Source organism: Nyctereutes procyonoides, unplaced genomic scaffold (genome assembly GCF_905146905.1).
Source record: "Nyctereutes procyonoides isolate TBG_1078 unplaced genomic scaffold, NYPRO_anot_genome, whole genome shotgun sequence".
Classification (NCBI taxonomy): Eukaryota; Metazoa; Chordata; class Mammalia; order Carnivora; family Canidae; genus Nyctereutes; species Nyctereutes procyonoides.
Genome location: NW_026575117.1, coordinates 21,635,739 through 21,654,190, shown reverse-complemented (window position 1 = coordinate 21,654,190; position 18,452 = coordinate 21,635,739). Strand labels below are relative to the sequence as shown.

The following is an 18,452-nucleotide window of genomic DNA, read 5'->3' as shown; positions in this document are numbered from 1 at the left end:
CATCTACGTAAACTGTCTGCAAAGAGGAGCAGGGTAGAGCCCTGCTGAGAGAGATAGAAGGTGTTATCTATTGCTTCACTCTGCTCTACTCAACTGAGCTAGATTATTATCTTCCAAGCAGCATGCCCCCGCCCTTTTGGAAGTGGTGAAACATTTGTGACTGACCACCAATGACTGAGAAGCTTCTGGGTGGGGCTGGGGTGTTGGTGGGGATGATGTTTCCATCGGGACATTGCTGAAGCACAAGCTGGGGTCAGTTAGACCTTGCTCGGGGTCCTGGGGGTAAGTATTGTCTGGGTTGGTAGATTTTTACATTAGTTGGAGGAGTGTGTGTCTGTGAACATATATGCGCAGACGTCTCGGAGGGGATTCTCTGTCTCTGTGTTGGGATTCCAGAGTGTGGAAGTCAATTGTATTTGGCATGGCAGGAGCCTAAGATCGAGCAATTTGTATTTGATGGACATTAGTCTCTTGTTCCTGAGACCTGAGGCCTAAGAAGTATCTACGCTAACCAGCAGTTGTAATCAGGGCTCCGGCTAAAAGGTGCACAGACCTTGGATCCAGACAGAACTAGATCCAAAGAACTCTGTTAAACCTGTGCAAGCCTCAGTTTCTTCATCTGTAAAATGGACATAAAACAAGCCACCTTACAGTGTTGCTATGAGGATTGCAGACCAGTAGTAGATACGGTGCCCAGTGAAGCCCTCTATCAATATAATAGCTATAAATTAATCACTCCTTTTAAGTCGAAGGGAAGCAGATCCCAGGAAACGTCTCTCTGCAGAAGTATTTTCCTTTAGATTTGCTCTGAGTTGCAAAAAACGGGCATATGTGGAAGGGCAAGCCTGGGGTGGCAATTTGAAACATTATGAATGGGAGTCAGAATGCAGGCTGTTGAAGAGGAAAGTTGTGAGACAACAGCGAAGAGTAATAGGTGACCCTTACAGAGAGTTTACCCCCGACAGGAACTGCGCTAAGAACTTTACAGAGATTAATTCATTTTATCCTCACTGCAACCCTGAAAATACCGATGCTATTAATAGCTCCTCTTTACAGTTGAGGAAACTGAGGCACAGAGATGTTAAGTGGCTTGACCGAAGTTAAACAGGGAAAGCAAATCTCTGTTTAGTTAGTGCCGAAGAGTGTGCTTAGAGCCATCCTCTGGGAGTTCAGAAGGCGCAGGGCTCACGGGTGTAGATGAGGCACTCAGGGGAGACTTGGTGATTGGCTGACCTATTTCTTGCTCTGTATATTGACCTTGTTCGAGCTTTGGCAACTCTGCTCAAACCAATATCGTGACTGGGGACGGCTGTGCAATAGGCAGGGTCCAGTGTAAATGAAAATCTGAAAATCTGGGGTTCCTTTTTAAGAAATTATTAAGAATCTAGGGATGCCAGGGTGGCTCAGTCAGTTAAGCATCTGCCTTTGGCTCAGGTCATGGTCCCACGGTCCTGGGATCGAGTCCCACATTGGGCTCCCTGCTTGGTGGAGAGCCTTCTTCTCCCTCTCCTCTCCACTTGCTATCTCAGTCTCTCTCAAATAAATAAGTAAAATCTTAAAAAATAATAAAATAAAGCTGGCAACAGCAGAGTAGTTAACCAATTGAGGGGCCCTTGCATGACCAAACTGCATAGGTTGGGATGCCCATGAAGCTCTGAGACCCAACGATGAGGCAGGAATGGTGTTGGAAGCTTCCGCTGTCTCGATTACCTGCCTTGAAAAACTTTAGGAGGCAGGCATTTGACTCCCCAATTAGCAGAAGAGAAACTGAGATTCAGGACATTAAGTGGCTCCCCCAGGGTTAATGTTTCCTCTAGGTAAATTGATTGAATTGCAACAGAATGTTGCAAAGTGCTTCTCCTACCAAGTATTGTGCCAGGAATTGTGGTGTGTAAAATATGGACAAGACATGGTCTGAGCCACCAAAGCACTCACAAACTGATCGTAATCTGTAGCAGGTGCTTAGCTTCTCTGAAAAATAGCTGGGTGATCTATGAAACAAAATGACTTGGCCCTTTCAATTCACCCGGAGCTTCGTGGGAACCAGCAAAAATGAATCCAGGAATACTGCTTGAGTTGCTCGCCATTCTTTGTATGCTTGCTGATTTAGTTTTAGAACTAAGTTACATTCGGGTTACATTTGTCTATGGTAATTGCTGATAAAAGTGCCTTCCCCAAAATTACGAATCCGAAACTTTGAATGATTTGTTTTCTTCCTTAAAACTTGGCAATGCCTGTTCCTATAAATATGTATTATTAGGGGTGTGGTGTATCTGGTTGAAGCTTAAGTTGTATTTCTGGTTATTTTGAGTCTCTCATCATTGATGCCCATGGTAGACTCAGGGAATTCTAGTACAACAAAATGCCCAAACTAGATCTATTTAGCACACCCGCCCCCGCCTCAGTTTTAGACAGAGAAGTTTAGACAGAGGCTCAGAAAGAAGCAACATACCCAAGGTGGCTGAATTTACAAAGTCACCATGCTGGAAAGTTGATCTGGGTTCTCATTTCACATTCCAGATGTGTCCCAACCACCTGGGGTGAGGCCCCTGCCATGGGGCACTGAAGGGAATCCAGAGACGATTTTTCTGACACCCAGGACAAAGGTGATGCCCTAACTCTCTGCTGTCTCCTTCCCCGTGGTATTTGGCAGACTCCATTCCTCCCTTCTCACTGCTGGATATTTTTACTTTCTCTGTCCCCTGGTGAGTGGACATGGCAACAGTCATGGGAGCAGGGACCATTTAGGACTGAGGACTTCCCAGGGCCATATGCCTTTGTATCTTGGGTTGCTTATACCTCTTATCTGAAAATCCATGGGTGAGCCCAGTTTTTTTGCAGGGCCCTATGGAAATGGGTGCGATTTTACAGTTAAACCAGTTTGTGTTAAGACCTCTGTTTGGGTCTGAGGATCACCATCTGTTGAGCACGTATATAAGCAAGGCACTCGACTAAACTTCTTAAATATTGTATGCAGTATGGTGATGGCTGTGGCCCCAAACAGCCCGGGTTTGAATTCTGTCCTCCTCGTGGGGAATTAAAGCCTGGCTTTCTCCTATGTTACATGGTGAAAATAGTAGCTACCTCATAAGTTTGTTGTTCTGATGATTAAATAAGATAATTTGTAGGGGCACCTGATTTGCGCATCAGTAGAGCACGTGACTCTTGATCCTGTGGTTGAGCCCCACATTGGGCATAGAGCCTACTTTAAGAAAATTTAAAAATAAAAAATAATGAGATAGTTTATGCAACATGTTTTGCATGATGCTGGCATAGAACAAGCACACAACCAACACGTGTGTGTTAAAAAAAAAAAAAAAAAACGAAACAGGTGCTGTCCTCATTTTTCAGATAAAACACTGAGGCCCAGAGAAAGAAAGCAACTAACTCATTACCAGGAAGATCAGAGCTGAAATTCCAAATCCAAGCCATCTGGCCACCAAGTCCCTGCTCCTCACCATCTTCCTGCACTTATTTGTGAGGATGTCTTGCAGCGTATCCAGCGTTCTCGCGCAGTATCTTATTTACGTGTGGCCAAATCTATATCAAACCTTGTTGAAGGCAGTGGCTTCCCCGACAGTCAGGGCTGGCAGACACATTTAGCTGAACTGCTCTTCCCCTACTTCTCCATCCATCCATTGCTTGTTCTTCCAAGATCCTACTCAATGACTCCTCTCTGTGGAGTGGGGATGAATTTCTCCTCCAAGATGGTACATACTATGGATACCATTCCTTCTGATGATTCATCACGCTTTGTTGTGACATCTCTTCTGCTTTTTGATTTTTCACATATTAACATCTTGATTTTCCAAGTATAATGTGAATTCCTGACTGTTCAGGTGGTGTTCTCTCTTTCGTCTTGCCCATCAAACTATTACGCATAAGGACATACATCTAGACCACGCCATATGTATTTGATTGGAACTCACACATTTATCTGATTATCTCAATGTTTTATTAACATGGTGAGATACAATTTAGATGGTAGATAAATTTTTTACGTAGATAAATTTGGTACTATGCTAATTGAGGGGCTCAGAATTTCTGGGCTTGTTTCAATACTCTTAAAATATTTTTTCCTTGATTAGAAAAAAGATACGGTAATTGCAGAAAACTTTGACAATGACAGATAGAATAGTTAAATAAAACACCCATTTTTGTTAACATATAGGTGTATTTTTTTTCTATTTGCTCTTTTTGAACAAAGTACATTTAAATGAAATCCCCAGTTTAATTTCCATATTTACATTCATGAATAAATCTATATTTGATAAGCAAAATTACTGTCAATAAACTATTCTGGATTTGGTGAACTGAATCAGATGACTAGGGGTTATTACTAAACTAATAAAAAAAGTTTAATGACCCAAAGTTTTCTTTTTTGTACAAATTTTCTTTCTTTTTATATTTTTAAAATATGTTTTGTATGTAGCTCAATATACCTGCATGGTACTTCTTCATGGAACAGATTCCTTCCCCAGATTAATTTTTCTCAATATAATTTTAAATGTTGGTGTAATATTCCATTCTATACCCTCACCGTAATTTATGTAACCTTTGTTTTTCAACTAGATTGTTTCCCATTTTCACTTTTATAATCAATAGTGGGTAGGGCTACCATGTGTTAATAGCTTTGGTTCCATTCCAGATTGTTTGTAAATTGTTTGTTCCATTTATCTTTTTACCATTGGGGATGGGAGGGTTTTTCTTAAGAATTTTTGTAAAAAAAAATCTAAGCCTTTTAAAGTTATATATTGCATACATTGGTTCTAACGTTTTTGTCTATTTGCCTTTAAATTTTGTTTATTTGATTTAAATACATGAAATTTTAATATTTTAGAGTAAAATCTATTTTTCCTGTTGCTTTGTTATTTCTTTCATTGTGTGTAAGCTGAGAAAGTTTTCTCAGCTTTTTATTAAGTCTAGGATTTAATAAATGTTATTGAATATATGAATATCCAATCCATTTCCTTCTACTTTTAGTGCCTCAAATTGAATACATTTACTTCTTTAATCCCTTTGGAATTTATTTTGTTATATTATGTCTGGATGCAAGTTTCTTTTTTGTTTTTCTTATAAGTAGCTAATTCATTATTCTGTGTTCAACGTTTCTTAAATGACACTTTCCTTCCACAGCTTTGTGAACCACTTTTGTTACTTATTTATCATACATCCTAGTGACTTTTTTAAAGTCTACACTACCCTTTAGAAGTGGTATGTCAAGGGGCACCCAGGTGGCACAGTTGATTGAGCCACTAACACTAGGTTTGGGCTCAGGTGGTGATCTCAGGGTGGTGAGATGGAGCTCTGTATTTAGCACAGGGTCTGCTTGAGTTTCTCTCTCCCTCTGCCCACTCACCCCAAATAAATAAATCTTAAAAACAAAACAAAACAAAAAAAAAAAACATGGTATGACAGGAACCCACCTGGTCACACAATTCCTTTTCATATGTTGCAGCTCTTCTCAACTGTTATTTTTTTCCCCAGATAACTTTCAGAATTAATTTGGGGTTGTAAAATAATTCTCACTGTAATTTTGATTGGAATTATATAGAACCAACAGATTAATTTCAAAGTGATTTTTTTAGTTTTCTGGATTCCCAATCTGAAGTGTCACGTGTCTATTAATGTCTTTTTTTACATTATTTATTTTTTAAAAGATTTTATTTCTTTTTTCTTTTAAAAAATAATTTATTTATTCATGAGAGATACACAGAGAGAGTGGCAGAGACATAGGCAGAGGGAGAAGTAGACTCCTTGAGGGGAGCCTGATGTGGGACTCGATCCAAGGACTCCCGGAGCACACCCTGAGCTGAACACAGGCGCTCAACCACTGAGCCACCCAGGCGTCCCTAGAGATTTTATTTCTAAGTTTCTGCAACCAACATGGGTTCAAACTCACAATCCTGAGAATGAGAGTCTCATGCTATACTGACTGAGCCAGCCAGGTGCCCCAGTTTTTAGATATCTCAGCACATTTTTATTATTTTCTTCAAATTCTTCTTTTTTAAAAATTTTATTTATTTATTCATGAGAGACACAGAGAGAGAGGCAGAGACACAGGCAGAGGGAGAAGCAGGCTCCATGCAGGGGGCTTGATGCAGAACTCGATCCCAGGACCCTGGGATAATGAGCTGAGCTAAAGGCAGATGCTCAACCACTGAGTCACCCAGGTGCCCCTCTTCAAATTATTCTTAGCTCTATCTGGTGTGATGGCTGCTAAGGCTCCTGGTCCCCACACCCCCTTGCAATTCTGTTTCCTAACTGGTAATTTTAGAATATTTATCATGCTCTCAGGACTTTATTGAGTACTCTCATCAATTTCACTACTTTTTCAACTGATTCTTTGGGGATATTTAGTTATAAAATCACATCTTTTGCAAATAAGGATGATTTGACTTGCCCTTGCCCGAAACCATACCTTTTTTTATTGCTTTCATGTATCCATTAATAGCTCAGGCTCTGGTGCCAACCTGCCTGGGCCCAAAGTCCTATCATTTTGAGCAAGTTATTTAAACTTCTCCATGTCTTAGTTTTGCTCTATATAAAATGGAAATAATAATTATGCTTCAATTTTTAACAAAAGAAAAAGAAAAAAGAATAACTACCTCTTAGGTGGTCCTGAGAATTAAATGAGTTAGGTTTGTAAAAGTGTCACAGAATATGCTCAATAACTATTCCACAACCCTATTATTGTTGTAGGTTTGAGGTTGGAGGAACTTCCAACTTCTCAAAGTCAGAATTTCCAGGATTAATTTTTTTAAATGGTTACAGCACACATGCTTGTTTTCAGATCACCACTAAAACATTTTGCCGCTTGGTAAGATGTTGATTAGGTATAGAAGGGATATTCTTTATTATAGTAATAATTATCAATCACATTCTTATTTCATTAACTTAAAAAATAAGAAATGAGTATTTTATTTCATCAAATGAATCTTGACACTTTAGTGAGATCATCATTTCAAAAACTTGATCTATTGATGCTCTATTCATATTATAAAAGAGGCAGTTCCCTGCAATGATGGAGAGCTGAGCTTGGTTTGAAATTTGGCTCTTCCAGCAGAGGGATGAGGGCAAATTGCTCAACATCCTCAAGCCTCACTGTCTTGTCTAGGAAACAGTGATTAATGTCTATTCTTGCAGAGCAAGAGCATAAAAGAGCATGGTAAATACTCAACACTAGTATTCATTATTGTCATAGTTGATTTCCTGGATATCCCTGGAGTAACTTCTTGATATTATCATATATTTAATCCTGTGTTCATAAGGTGTTCATAAATGACATGATCCTGCAGAGTTTTCCACCTTTTTCTGTGCCCTGGGTCTGTATATATGCCACAAAAATTACATGTTCTTCAAAAGTTTAAAATAATTCACTTCCTAAAACTATTTGGACACCAATTTTGAGTAGATTAAATCCAAAATGCTTTTAATTTCTAAATAAATATCATTTGTTCCACACTTATTACTCTGTGACAAAAGCCATAATAACTACATCACATAGCTCATCTATGTCATCCTCAGAAGCAAGTATCATTTATATTCGTCTTATTCAAACCTGAGAACTAGTTACTATCACCTCCATCTTACAGATAAGAAAACTGAGACTTTGAGGAGTTTAAGAACTAGACCAAGCTCATGCAGAGAATGAGCTGGGACATGAACTCAAGCTGACTCCAGTTCTCTCCCTTTCACTGCTAGATATCATGCTGCCTCCAAAACTTCTTTCTTGTTTCTTTGGTTTGATTTTGGTCTCGTTAAGTTTCCTGTGCCTTGTGGAATCAATTTTGCTAATTTATATTTTTCTAGGAAATCATTAATTTTATTGAGATCTCATTTTAAAAAATACACCTTAGGAGCCTCGTAATTTTTTATCTCCTCTGTTTTTGCAGCTAGATTCATTATGAATTTGGCTTATTTATGTTTTCTCCTCTTCTTGATTATTCCAAAGTGTGCATTAAATTAGGGGAGAAAAGCCTAGCAATGTGGAGGAGACAAGATAATATTATAAAATGAAAACAGATATTTTTTTCTTTTAAAATATCCCATTTCAATCCAAATTTGCTTCTCTTCCCTCTTCCTTACCTCAGTCTTTAAAGAGCAGAGTGCCTGGAGCTCAAAAGAGCCTGAGGATGACTTTCAAGTGTTTAGCACTTCATTCTCCAGGGCCTAGCAAGGACTTCTACCTGTCTCAGCTCCACGATGAACAAGGGGCAGGGCTGGGAGGAGAAGCCAGGCTCTCATCTCCTTGGCTTGTTCTCTTCCCACACCATTCAGCTGTGCTATGGCTCAAGTTTTTAATTTTAAAAATAATAAATCAATGAAGATTGCAAAAAATATTTTTAAAGGCTCTTAAAACTCTTTAAAGCTACTTAATTTTATTTTTTATTTTTTAAGATTTTATTTATTTATTTATTCATGAGAGACACACAGAGAGAGGCAAAAACATAGGCTGAGGGAGAAGCAGACTCCCTACGGGAAGCCCAATGCGGGACTCAATCCCAGGACCCCGGAGTCATGTCCTGAGCCAAAGGCAGATGCTCAACCATTAAGCCACCCAGGTCCCCCTTTAATTTAATTTTTTAAAGGTTCTATTTATTTGACAGAAACAGAGAGAGAGAGAGAGAGAGAGAGAGAGAGAGAGAGAGCACAAATAGGGGGAGCGGGAGAGAGAGAAGAAGACTCCTTGCTGAGCAGGGAGCCCATGTGGTGCTCAATCCAGGACCCCAGGATCATGACCTGAGCCAAAGGCAAATGCCTTACTGACTGAGCCACCCAGGTCAGTAAAGCTACTTAATTTTAAAAGATCAGTAATGCCTTAACAATATGAGAGCAATTATTGATTATTGCAATCCATATTATTTTCATATAAATAATTTTCTATTGTGCTCTAGTTTTAAACTACTCTTCATAAAATGACTCTCCAAAGAAAGCATGTCAGGCAGGAATGAGGTGCATCTTTATTATTTTACCTTAGTGTTGGGCTGTACCGACCACACAGGTCCCCAGGAGCTCCTTTATCAGTAGAAAGGGGAAGCAATAAAGATGGATCCAGGCCTAACTGGAGGTCTTGGAATTTCCACCCGGGGCCTGAAGCGAACAGAGGAAGTGCTCCCAGTACTCTGCTGGAGTGTGGTTGGGAGGTCCCTGACACAACGCTATATTACTGTTGGTCCAAGTGTCAAAACTCAGCCAGTGAAGGAGGGCAGGACTGTCCCAATCTTAATGATGGAATGAGCCGGTGGCAAACTCTCTCATGGTCCAGGAACTCTTTTCACAACATAATTATCCTAATTTGCTCATTTCCTGGTTATTTGGTATGTGTGTGGGGGGAGGTGCAAATAAGCAGATGTTTTTGCCCACTGTCTGATCAGCAATCTGCAATTAGACCCCAAGGAACAACCTGTTCATTGCGGTTAGGGGCCATTAGCCACTTAAATAATGACATCTGTCATCATTTTCATACCTCATCCTGTCCCGGATCTTATCTTCAAGCTATACTTAACATGAATGCCTGAGTTTCCTAAAGCAGACCACGTCAATTTTAATAGCTCTACTCAAGTTGCCATCTTGGTGAAGCATTTCAGGGTTGAACAATATGGAATCTGGATCTTCCTCCATTTACGTCGGGGTTAGGTACCGGTAATCCCATCATAAACTGAAAATATCCTAAATCAGAAATGCATTTACTCCACCTAACCTACCAAATATCGCTTCACCTAGCTCACCTTAAGTGAGCTCAGAACACTCATATTAGCCTAGAGTTGAGCAAAGATCATCCAACACAAAGAGCCTACTGTATCGTAAAGTGTTGGATACCTCATGTAGCTTATTGAGTCCTGCACAGCAAGTGAAGAGCAGAATGCTTATGTGGGTACAGAAGGGTTGTGAATGTATGGGATGGTTGATCTTCATCGTTGCAGAGCTGACTCGGAGCTGCCCAGCATCAGAGAGGGTAGTGCACAGCCTATGGCCAGCCCACAAACAGATCCAAATTAAGAATTCCAAGTATGGTTTCTACTTTTCCACCACTGTAATGTCTAAAAATCATTAAGTCAAACCGTCATGGGGACCCATCTGTAATCACTGAGTGCTTCCTACATGTCTGGTGTTGTATATTGGTCTTTAGAAACAGCATAAGGCACCGAGCCCACACAAGAATGCTGTGGTGTAGACATGATCAATCTCCACATCTCATAGGTAGAGAAGCTGAGGTACTGAGAAATGTAATAATTCACATTTAGAAGGGAACAGAACTTGGATTCTTACTGAAGTCTGTTGGGTTACATACTGACACAGGGACTGTGTGTCATTTGGCTAGCAAGATGTTCATAATATATTAAAACAATGGAAGGAAGTGTACGCATTATAGTTTTGTATAAAGAGCCAAAATAAGATATTGGTTTTAAAATAATGGAACATTGATTTAGTGCAGTGATTCTCAACAGGATGCAAGAGCTGCTGCCTTGGGATGAAGCATTTGGAAATGTGTGGGGCCATTTTTGGTAATTTTGGTGGTCACAGTAACCCGTGATGATGGTGGTCTCCTATGATGCTGAATGTCTAGCACAGCGCAAAATAGTTCTAGACAACAATGAACTGTCTGGCACTAGATCTCAGAAAGTGCTAAGAAACACTGATAAAGGGGAATCATAGTAATTTACAATGATGCCATAAAACTCAAGAGTAGTAAACTCAAATAGCTTCAGGGATCAGTGACTGAAGGATACATAATCCTTCTTAGGGCATCCAAAACTCAGTCTTTAAAGCACCTCAGCAAACAAAATCACCTAGGCACCAAATTTGGCCCGTGGGCCTCCAATTTGGAACTTTTTAATGGAGGTTTTTCTGATCTGGAAACATGTTTACGACATACTCAGTGAAGAGGAAAAGCTGCTAATCAGTATGATGCCATGTTTAGAAAAGATTGTATATATGGATACATATATTTACATGCACACATATACAGAGTACTTACAGAAATCTGTAGAAAATGTTATGGGATAAAATACGGGTGATTTTGTGAAATGTTTTGCTCATTTGCATTTTAAATTCCACCACAAATGTCTATTAGTTGTTTAATTTTTCATAAATAAGGAGAGAGAGGAGCCTTAAAAAAAATTAAAATTTGAGTGTGGTTTCAGAACACAGCCCTTAGTGGCTTTCTGGCCATCCCCTTCGATGAAAGGAGAATAATTTTTGTGATTTAAGGACACATAATTTCTGTGATTAAGACATTGAAGATGAAGTCATCAATACTAAAGCACTAGAGCGCTTTAAAACTGAAACAACGCTGTTGGTTTCCCAGACACATTGGCTTTGCTTCTAGCCTCTTTCTGTGATTTTCATGTCTTTCGTCATGCAATAAAGCTCTCCTGGTAAAGTCCAATCACCCTTTTGCAGCTGCCTCAGAAATCAATACTGGAATCCATTTGAGAGATCAGAACCTGTTGAAATTTTAAAAGGCTTTATTCAAAATGAGACAAAAGCAAGGCATTAAAACCCTATCTCTGCCTTTTTGCAGTCAAGTTGCCCAGTCCTTCAAGATCATTGTTTTTTCCTGAAAAATCCCCACTTTGCCTCATCTTCATCATTCTTGTGTTTTATTTCCAGCATCCTGGCTCTGCAAATTTTATTTTGTGCACAAGTCATTTTTGACTGAGCTCTCTTCCTGGAGTTTGCTGACTACTGTGGGGGGGGGGGTGCGGGGGCGGGGGGATATACTGGATTTTCTACTCACTTGTCTGTGGACTTCGGGATCTTCCCAGAGTCCTTTCTCCTCTGTCTGTCTGGGTTGTGTCTACTTCCTGCCTCCCTGCAGCCCCTTCTTACCAGCACCTGATTCTTACAAGGCAACCTGACAGATTTTAATTTGAAAAGCAAAGGGTAGAGTTAGGTGCCTTCGGGAGAAGTAGCTAGAATTTATTATGTCATAAAGGGGGGTAGGTTAAGGAAGTATGATGATAAATTGGGTATGTGTTGCTCCCAGCTTTTGATCTTGTGAAGAAAAGTCACTGCCAAGGGCTAGCTTGTAGGTAGGTATGTGAAAGAGATGGCGGTGTTTTCTCTCTGGAAACTTCTAACTGGCCAACGCCTCCAGCCCTGGAGAGGCTTTGGTGGCAAATCCCACACATCTTCTTGCCCATCTCTGCTTTCTCTCTCTCTTGACTCTTGATCTAAATTCTTAGAAAGCCCCAGTGTGAGAACCACAATCAAAACAAAAGTTTTCAGGACTTTCCACACCACCCTTAGCATTTGGAAACTCTAATGGGGAAAATAAGCCTCGGTGGCACTTAAAGTCTTTTGAAGGTTTATGGGCTGCTGCGGGACAATAGGTGGTTGTGTCCCTGTCTCAATGCCGAGTATCATTTCGAAGGCTTTGAAAATATCTTACCTTTGTCTTAGAGTAAACTCCGTATTTGGCAACATGCTGATGAAATTCAAAAGCTTGATTTTTAAAATCAACATATTCATAGGATATAATGGCATCCAGAGTCTTGGTCCCCAAAACCCCATGAAGCCATGCCTGGTGTGCATGTGAGTGCATGTATGTAAGATTTGGATTTCTTTTTTTTTTTAAAGATTTTTATTTATTTATTTGAGAGAGAGAGAGAGAGCATGAGCAGGGGGAAGGGCAGAGGGAGAAGCAGACTCCCTGCTGGGTAGGGAGCCCGAAGTGGGACTCGATTCTAGGACATGGGTCATGACCTGAGCCGGAGGCAGACACCCAACTGATAGCCACCCAGGCACCCAAGATTTAGAAATCTTTAATGACTCTCTCTGACTCTATTTGCTTGAGTTGACTCCCCTGGTACTTCTGGCAGCAGACTCTCCGGGAGCTGAGGCCAACGGGCGAGGATGCAGGCTTGGATTTAGAACCCAAATCCATGCCCAGCTGCTGCCAGCTGCGCGACCTCCGACGTGTCCCCCTGCAGTCTGAATCTCCCACTGCTCGTCCTTAAAGGAGGGGTCGTGATATCCCAGGCACGGGACCCTGTGGGTTAGGTAGGTGTGTGTGCCAGTGGCTCAGCGCTGTGGCTGGCACAAGCGCATGCCCACCCGCTGTCAGGTGCGACTATCTAACTACTAGTTACTGACTATTTTGTAGGTTCAAAAACTGAAAGCTGGGGAGAGCAAAGACTCCCCCACCCCCGGCCGCTGAGTTTGCCTGAGGGGAATTGGGGGGTAGATTCCAGGAGTCCTGACCAGCCACCTTGCCTCCTGCAGTTCTCCTGGCCTGTCCTGTGGGGGACGCAACGTGCAGACGTGGTGCCCAGAGTGGTTGCTCCCAGCTCTCTTCCTTCTGCCCCCGTAAGAGCCTGAGCTTCGTTGATTCCCCGGGCTGCCCTGCAAGCTCATCATGCTGACAGAGTGAGTGGGGTTCCAGTGAGACTGACTGGTAAAACTGGCTTTGGAGCACGCACACCACCCTCCCCGGCTCCCCATGCCTTACTGTCCAGAGAGGCAAAGGGACCTGCCCTGAGACACACAGCAGCACCAGATGGCTGGCTCTGGCTGGGGGCAGGGACGGGTTTGCAGCTGCATTAGAATCTCTGCAACCTCTAACTCTGACCTTTCTCCTTTCCCAACAGAGACATGAAGGTCTGGCATGGTTTAGTGATTGCAGTGGTGTCCTTCATCCTACAGGCCTGCCTCTTCACTGCCATCAACTATCTGCTCTGCAGGAACATGGGTAAGTGGCCTGGCATTTCCCTCCATCCACTTACAGACACCATCCTCCAGCCTATTGCACGACGATCCCCCAAGGACCCTTTTGAATACCTCCTTGAGGATCCACTGGGCAGATCATCCTGTACGGGGTAATCTCCACTCTGACCCAACGTATTTCCAGTTGGGGATGACAGCCCAGAGCCCTTCCACCACCCAGACCCTCTACCTAGAGACAACCTCCTGCAATGCTTAGGAGGATGGGCTCATATAGCCTGGGTCTGACTAATTTTCTTCATCACTGCCAAAGGACTCAGTGTGGTGAAGAAATGGCTTTGAATTTCAACAGAAGGAAGTATGGCTAGACTAAGAGATTAGCTTAAATTCTTAAACTGATTCACAGTGGAAAATAGAGAAGTTCTGTTCTGGGACGGTATTAAAATTAGGGAAAATAAAATAAAGGAAATCTAGGTTTCTCTAGCCATTCATTCATTCATGCATGCATGCATTCATTCAATATAGCAGGAAACAAAACAAAAATCCCTGTCCTTATATAACTTATATTCCATGGAGGGCACAGACAACAAACTAGATAAACAGGTAGACACACGTGTTGGATTATGGTGAGTCCTAGGGAAGAAGAAGAAGATGAAGCCAAGCAAGGAGAGATGAATTAGATGACGGCCAGCATCACTGACATGCCGACATTTGAGTATAAACCTCTGGAAGTGAGGAAGCGAGTGACATCTGCAAAGGCTCTGAGCAGACGGGTATTTGGTGAACAGCAGGAGCAGAGAGGCCAGGGTGGCTGGACCTGAGAGGAGGAGGAACAGTGAGGCTTGTACTCCAAACGAGTTGAGGGGTGCTGCAGGGCCTTGAGTGCAGTGGGAGGTTTGAAGAGGGCTCTCTGAACGTTTTGCCCTATCGAGGGTGGTGCTCAGAGGCAGGATGTGCGTGGCCTGGAGAGCTGCCACTTTTGACTGTGGCTTTGTCCGCTTTAGCCAAGAAGAGTGAGCGGATACTGAAAGGGGCCAGGCTCCAGGCCCCCGGGCCCGGCCCTGCCCACCGTCAGCCACTCGCTGCCCAGGAGAAGGAGACTCGGAGCACCCCTGTGTCTGAGCCCCATTATAGACGTGAGTGGGGGGGCGGAGAACTTGTCATAAAGCTTATTCTTCTGTGCCCGGGCCCCTGGGGAGCCGCCCTGCAGCAGCGAGCCCTGCCCCTGCCAGCCCGACCCCCGGCTGGAGGATTCCTCGCACCCACCTCCGTGAAGGCCCCAGCAGCCTGCCTTTTTCAGTAAGCTGCTCTTCCTCTCGCATCGGGCCATCCCCATGGGTCTGTGTGGCTCTAAGTTCTTGTCCAGGTTTGGTTGAGTGTGAGCCACTGCAGAGGGGGACTGGGCTTGTCTCTGCTCCTGTCTTTGAAATATTATGGTGCCTGTTTTACCTGGTCACTTCGTGGGACAGCCAGGATGTCTGCCTGCGTCTGGCCACGGTATCTGGATACCTTAATAAACATGAGTCTTGGGAATGGCTCAAATCTCCATCCCCATGTGGTGAGTGACCCAACAAGAACGCTGCCCTCTTGTTTTCTCTCTCAGGGCCAGGGAGACGCACCGGGTCACTGGTCACACAATGGAAATCGCTGCTTCCACAGCAAAACAACTGCCGCACTTTACTCACCAAGGATCACACTTTTTCTAATGATTTACCCCTTGATTGATTTGCATTTGCTCCAGCCTTCTAATTTTATCTTTTCAGTTGAAGAGATCTGGTTGTCAGGCTTCCCCTGCACTGAGGGAAGACCTCAGAGAACCACAAGAGACCACTCACAAGAATTCAATGTTCCAGTGGAAACGGAGGGACCCCGGCCCCATCGTGACCCTGGCCCTAGGGTTTCCCCGGAGCCCGGCCAGAATCTGAGACTCTGGTTGCCAGGGACCTCAGAGATCATCATCCAACCCTCTTGCTTCACGGGGAGCAAAGCCAGACACAAAAAGGGATATCACTTGCCTAGAGTTAGTGACACATTCAGTGCCAAACCTGTGCCCAGGACTGAGGAGGCTAGAGCTGTTTGCCCGGGGCCACACCGTGTCAGCGTGTCCCTGATTATCCCTCCCAACACAATCAACCCCAGAGTGTTTGCTATTCGTTTCAGATGCAGCTGGATGGAGCAGCGGTGCCTGGACTCTTGGGCACGTTCCTGCCTATTTGGAGAGGCTCCCAATCCCTCTTCTCCACTTACCTTTACGTGGCTGGCTCTGCCTCTTTGTCTCCTTCTTCCTTCCATTGTGTCCATTCCCTGCTAACACCCTCCAGCTTTCCTTAGAAGAACAGTTTCTGTTTCTCCCTAGATGGCAGCGACACATCCTCAGATAGCTCCAACAGCTCCGACAACTCCGACAGCTCGTCTCAAAACTGCCAGGTAATGGATACCCCTAGTGACCCCAACCCTTCGTATGCAGTTGGGGTCCTTGCTGTACAAGACTGAGCAGCCAGGTCACCCCTGCTCCAGAGATGGGAGCAGGGAAGGAGGGGCTTCTTGAGCTTTTACAGCATCCTTAGGTGACAGGTGGTCAGGCTCGTAGCAATATGGATCATCCACGCAAAATGGGTCTGGGTGGGCTGTAAAAATGCAAGTGCCAATGGACCACCTCCTCCTCCCCATACACCGGTCACTGGGCCAAAGTCTGCTTTGAGTCCTGAGACTGAGTCTCCACATCTTTCCTTAAACTGATGAATTCCCTACAGACAGCATTGGCAATCTTCCCCACTCCCCCTTCCCTGCTCTCCAACACAGACACCTGCAAGCCACTTCTTTCCCTTCCAGCCTAGGGTGAGCTGAGCCTCCTGGAGAGAGAGTTCCATCCTGGGGTCCCCTGGTAGGAATTTTGATGCATATTTCTCTGTTTCCCCCCCCCCCCACTAAGGCCACCAAGGATGTGAATTACACACAAGTGGTCTTTTCAACCCCTGGAGGACTAAAAAATGAATCTGCTCTGGACTATGAGAACCTAAAGGAAACCACAGATTATGTCAATGTCTATCCGAAAAGCCACAAGCCCAATTTCTGGACTTTTGCGAACCCTGCTGACTCTGAGCCAGTGGAATACACTCAAGTGGCCATGTGAATTCTAGGTTTTAAAAGGGGTGAAGTTCTCTACAAATCCTTGCACTTACTTTGTAGGGGAATTACTTTTTTCTTCTTTAAACAAGTCATAGGAGACTAAGTAGGCCTGTATCTCACTCAGCAAGAAAGATTCAGATCAGATGTCAGGAAGAACTTCCAAGATAAGTATGGATGAGTGGAGGTATCAATAGAGAAAGCAGTAAAGTCTTTCTCCATAGAAAATTGTGGGGGAAAAAATCTTTAATCAGCTGTAGTAGAGTTCTGTTTGGCAATCTTACCATTTAATAACTCTTTGAGCTCTTTAATGTTTGGCAACGACTTCCTTAAAAGTTTTAAATAAAACAGCAACTGCCACTTGCCACTTCTTCGTCTCTCTTGCCCAACCCTGCATGTGACCCCTCCTTGGGTCTGTGTCTTGCTGAGCAATCCTGCTCTGCCCTCAGCACTTTGAACAGGCCACTTAGAAAGCTCCCTATCCTTCAACCTTTGAATTCCCTATTTCTGAAGAATGAAAGTTGACAGAGTCCTGGTAAATACCAGCTAGCATCACAACCTGTGATTCCAGGGAAAAATCTCCCCAAATTCAACCCAATAAAATGTAATATTCTTTCCTGGTTTGTTGTTTGTTTGCTTTAAGCCACTTAGGAATAAAAGGACACTTTCTTGATTAAGAACAGCTTCTCTCAGGGCTGCCTGGGTGGCTGACTCAGTCAAGTACCCGCTTTCAGCTCAGGTCATAACCCCAGGGTCCTGAGATCAAGTCCTACGTTGGGTTCCTGGCTCAGTGGGAGCCTGTTTCTCCCTCTCTCTCTCTGCCTGCTGCTCCCCCTGCTTGTGCTCTGTCAAATAAATAAATTAAATCTTAAAAAAAAGAAAAAGAGCAGCTTATCTCAATCAGCTGATTGCATGATACTTATCAGTAAGGTCACAGGTGCAGTTTTATTAAATCCTGAAAGGAGTAAAAGTGTCCACAAGCCTGTCATTTCCTTCATCGAACATTGCCATAAAAGTTCTAATTGGTGGAATAAGACAGTTGACTAAAATGAGGGCTATTATAAAGGAGGATAAAATTTGTCATCGTTTGTAGATACCCTCGCCCTACAACATCTCAGACAATTAACTTAAAATGTTTTAATTGATAACATGCAGTAAGTAAAAACTAGATAAATATACAATATATTTTTCCAACAGCCAATTAAGACATGAAATGAAAAAAAAAATTTGCTCACAATAACTAAAAAACCATCTCAAGAAATGGATGACCTAGGAACATGCCTGGCCAAATGCAAGCACTCAGGTCTTAGAGAGGATTTGTTACCCAGGCTCTACCTGCTGGCCATAATCGACCTTTCTAGCCCTGGTACTGAGCACACGGGGCAGCTTTCATCTTCCCAGGTTCCTCTTCCCAAGATGATCTGAAGAAATGGTTCTGGCTTCAGTGTCTGGGCCTGCGTAGTTTTGCCAGTCTACGTGTCCCTCCACCTTTTGCCTACCACTGTTGTTACTTTCCTGCTATAATTTGAATATTTGTGCCCCTTAAAATTCAAATGTTGAAATCCTAACCCCAAGGTGATGGTATCAAGGATGGGGCCTCCGGGTGTGATTAGATGGGGAGGGTGGTGTCCTCTTGTATGGGATTAGTGCTTTCATAA

The 18,452-nt window shown here is 43.1% G+C and overlaps 1 protein-coding gene across 1 annotated transcript; it reads left to right on the top strand.

Moving 5' to 3' along the window:
- Positions 1-235: 235 nt before the first annotated feature.
- On the top strand, positions 236-16,978 carry RHEX (regulator of hemoglobinization and erythroid cell expansion). The gene is made up of 6 exons (XM_055334293.1): positions 236-282; positions 2,521-2,606; positions 13,231-13,374; positions 13,596-13,696; positions 16,025-16,095; positions 16,601-16,978. The coding sequence occupies exons 3-6, from the start codon at positions 13,364-13,366 to the stop codon at positions 16,799-16,801; spliced, it is 384 nt and encodes a 127-aa protein (XP_055190268.1). The 5' UTR covers positions 236-282; positions 2,521-2,606; positions 13,231-13,363; the 3' UTR covers positions 16,802-16,978.
- The last annotated feature ends 1,474 nt before the right edge of the window (positions 16,979-18,452 follow it).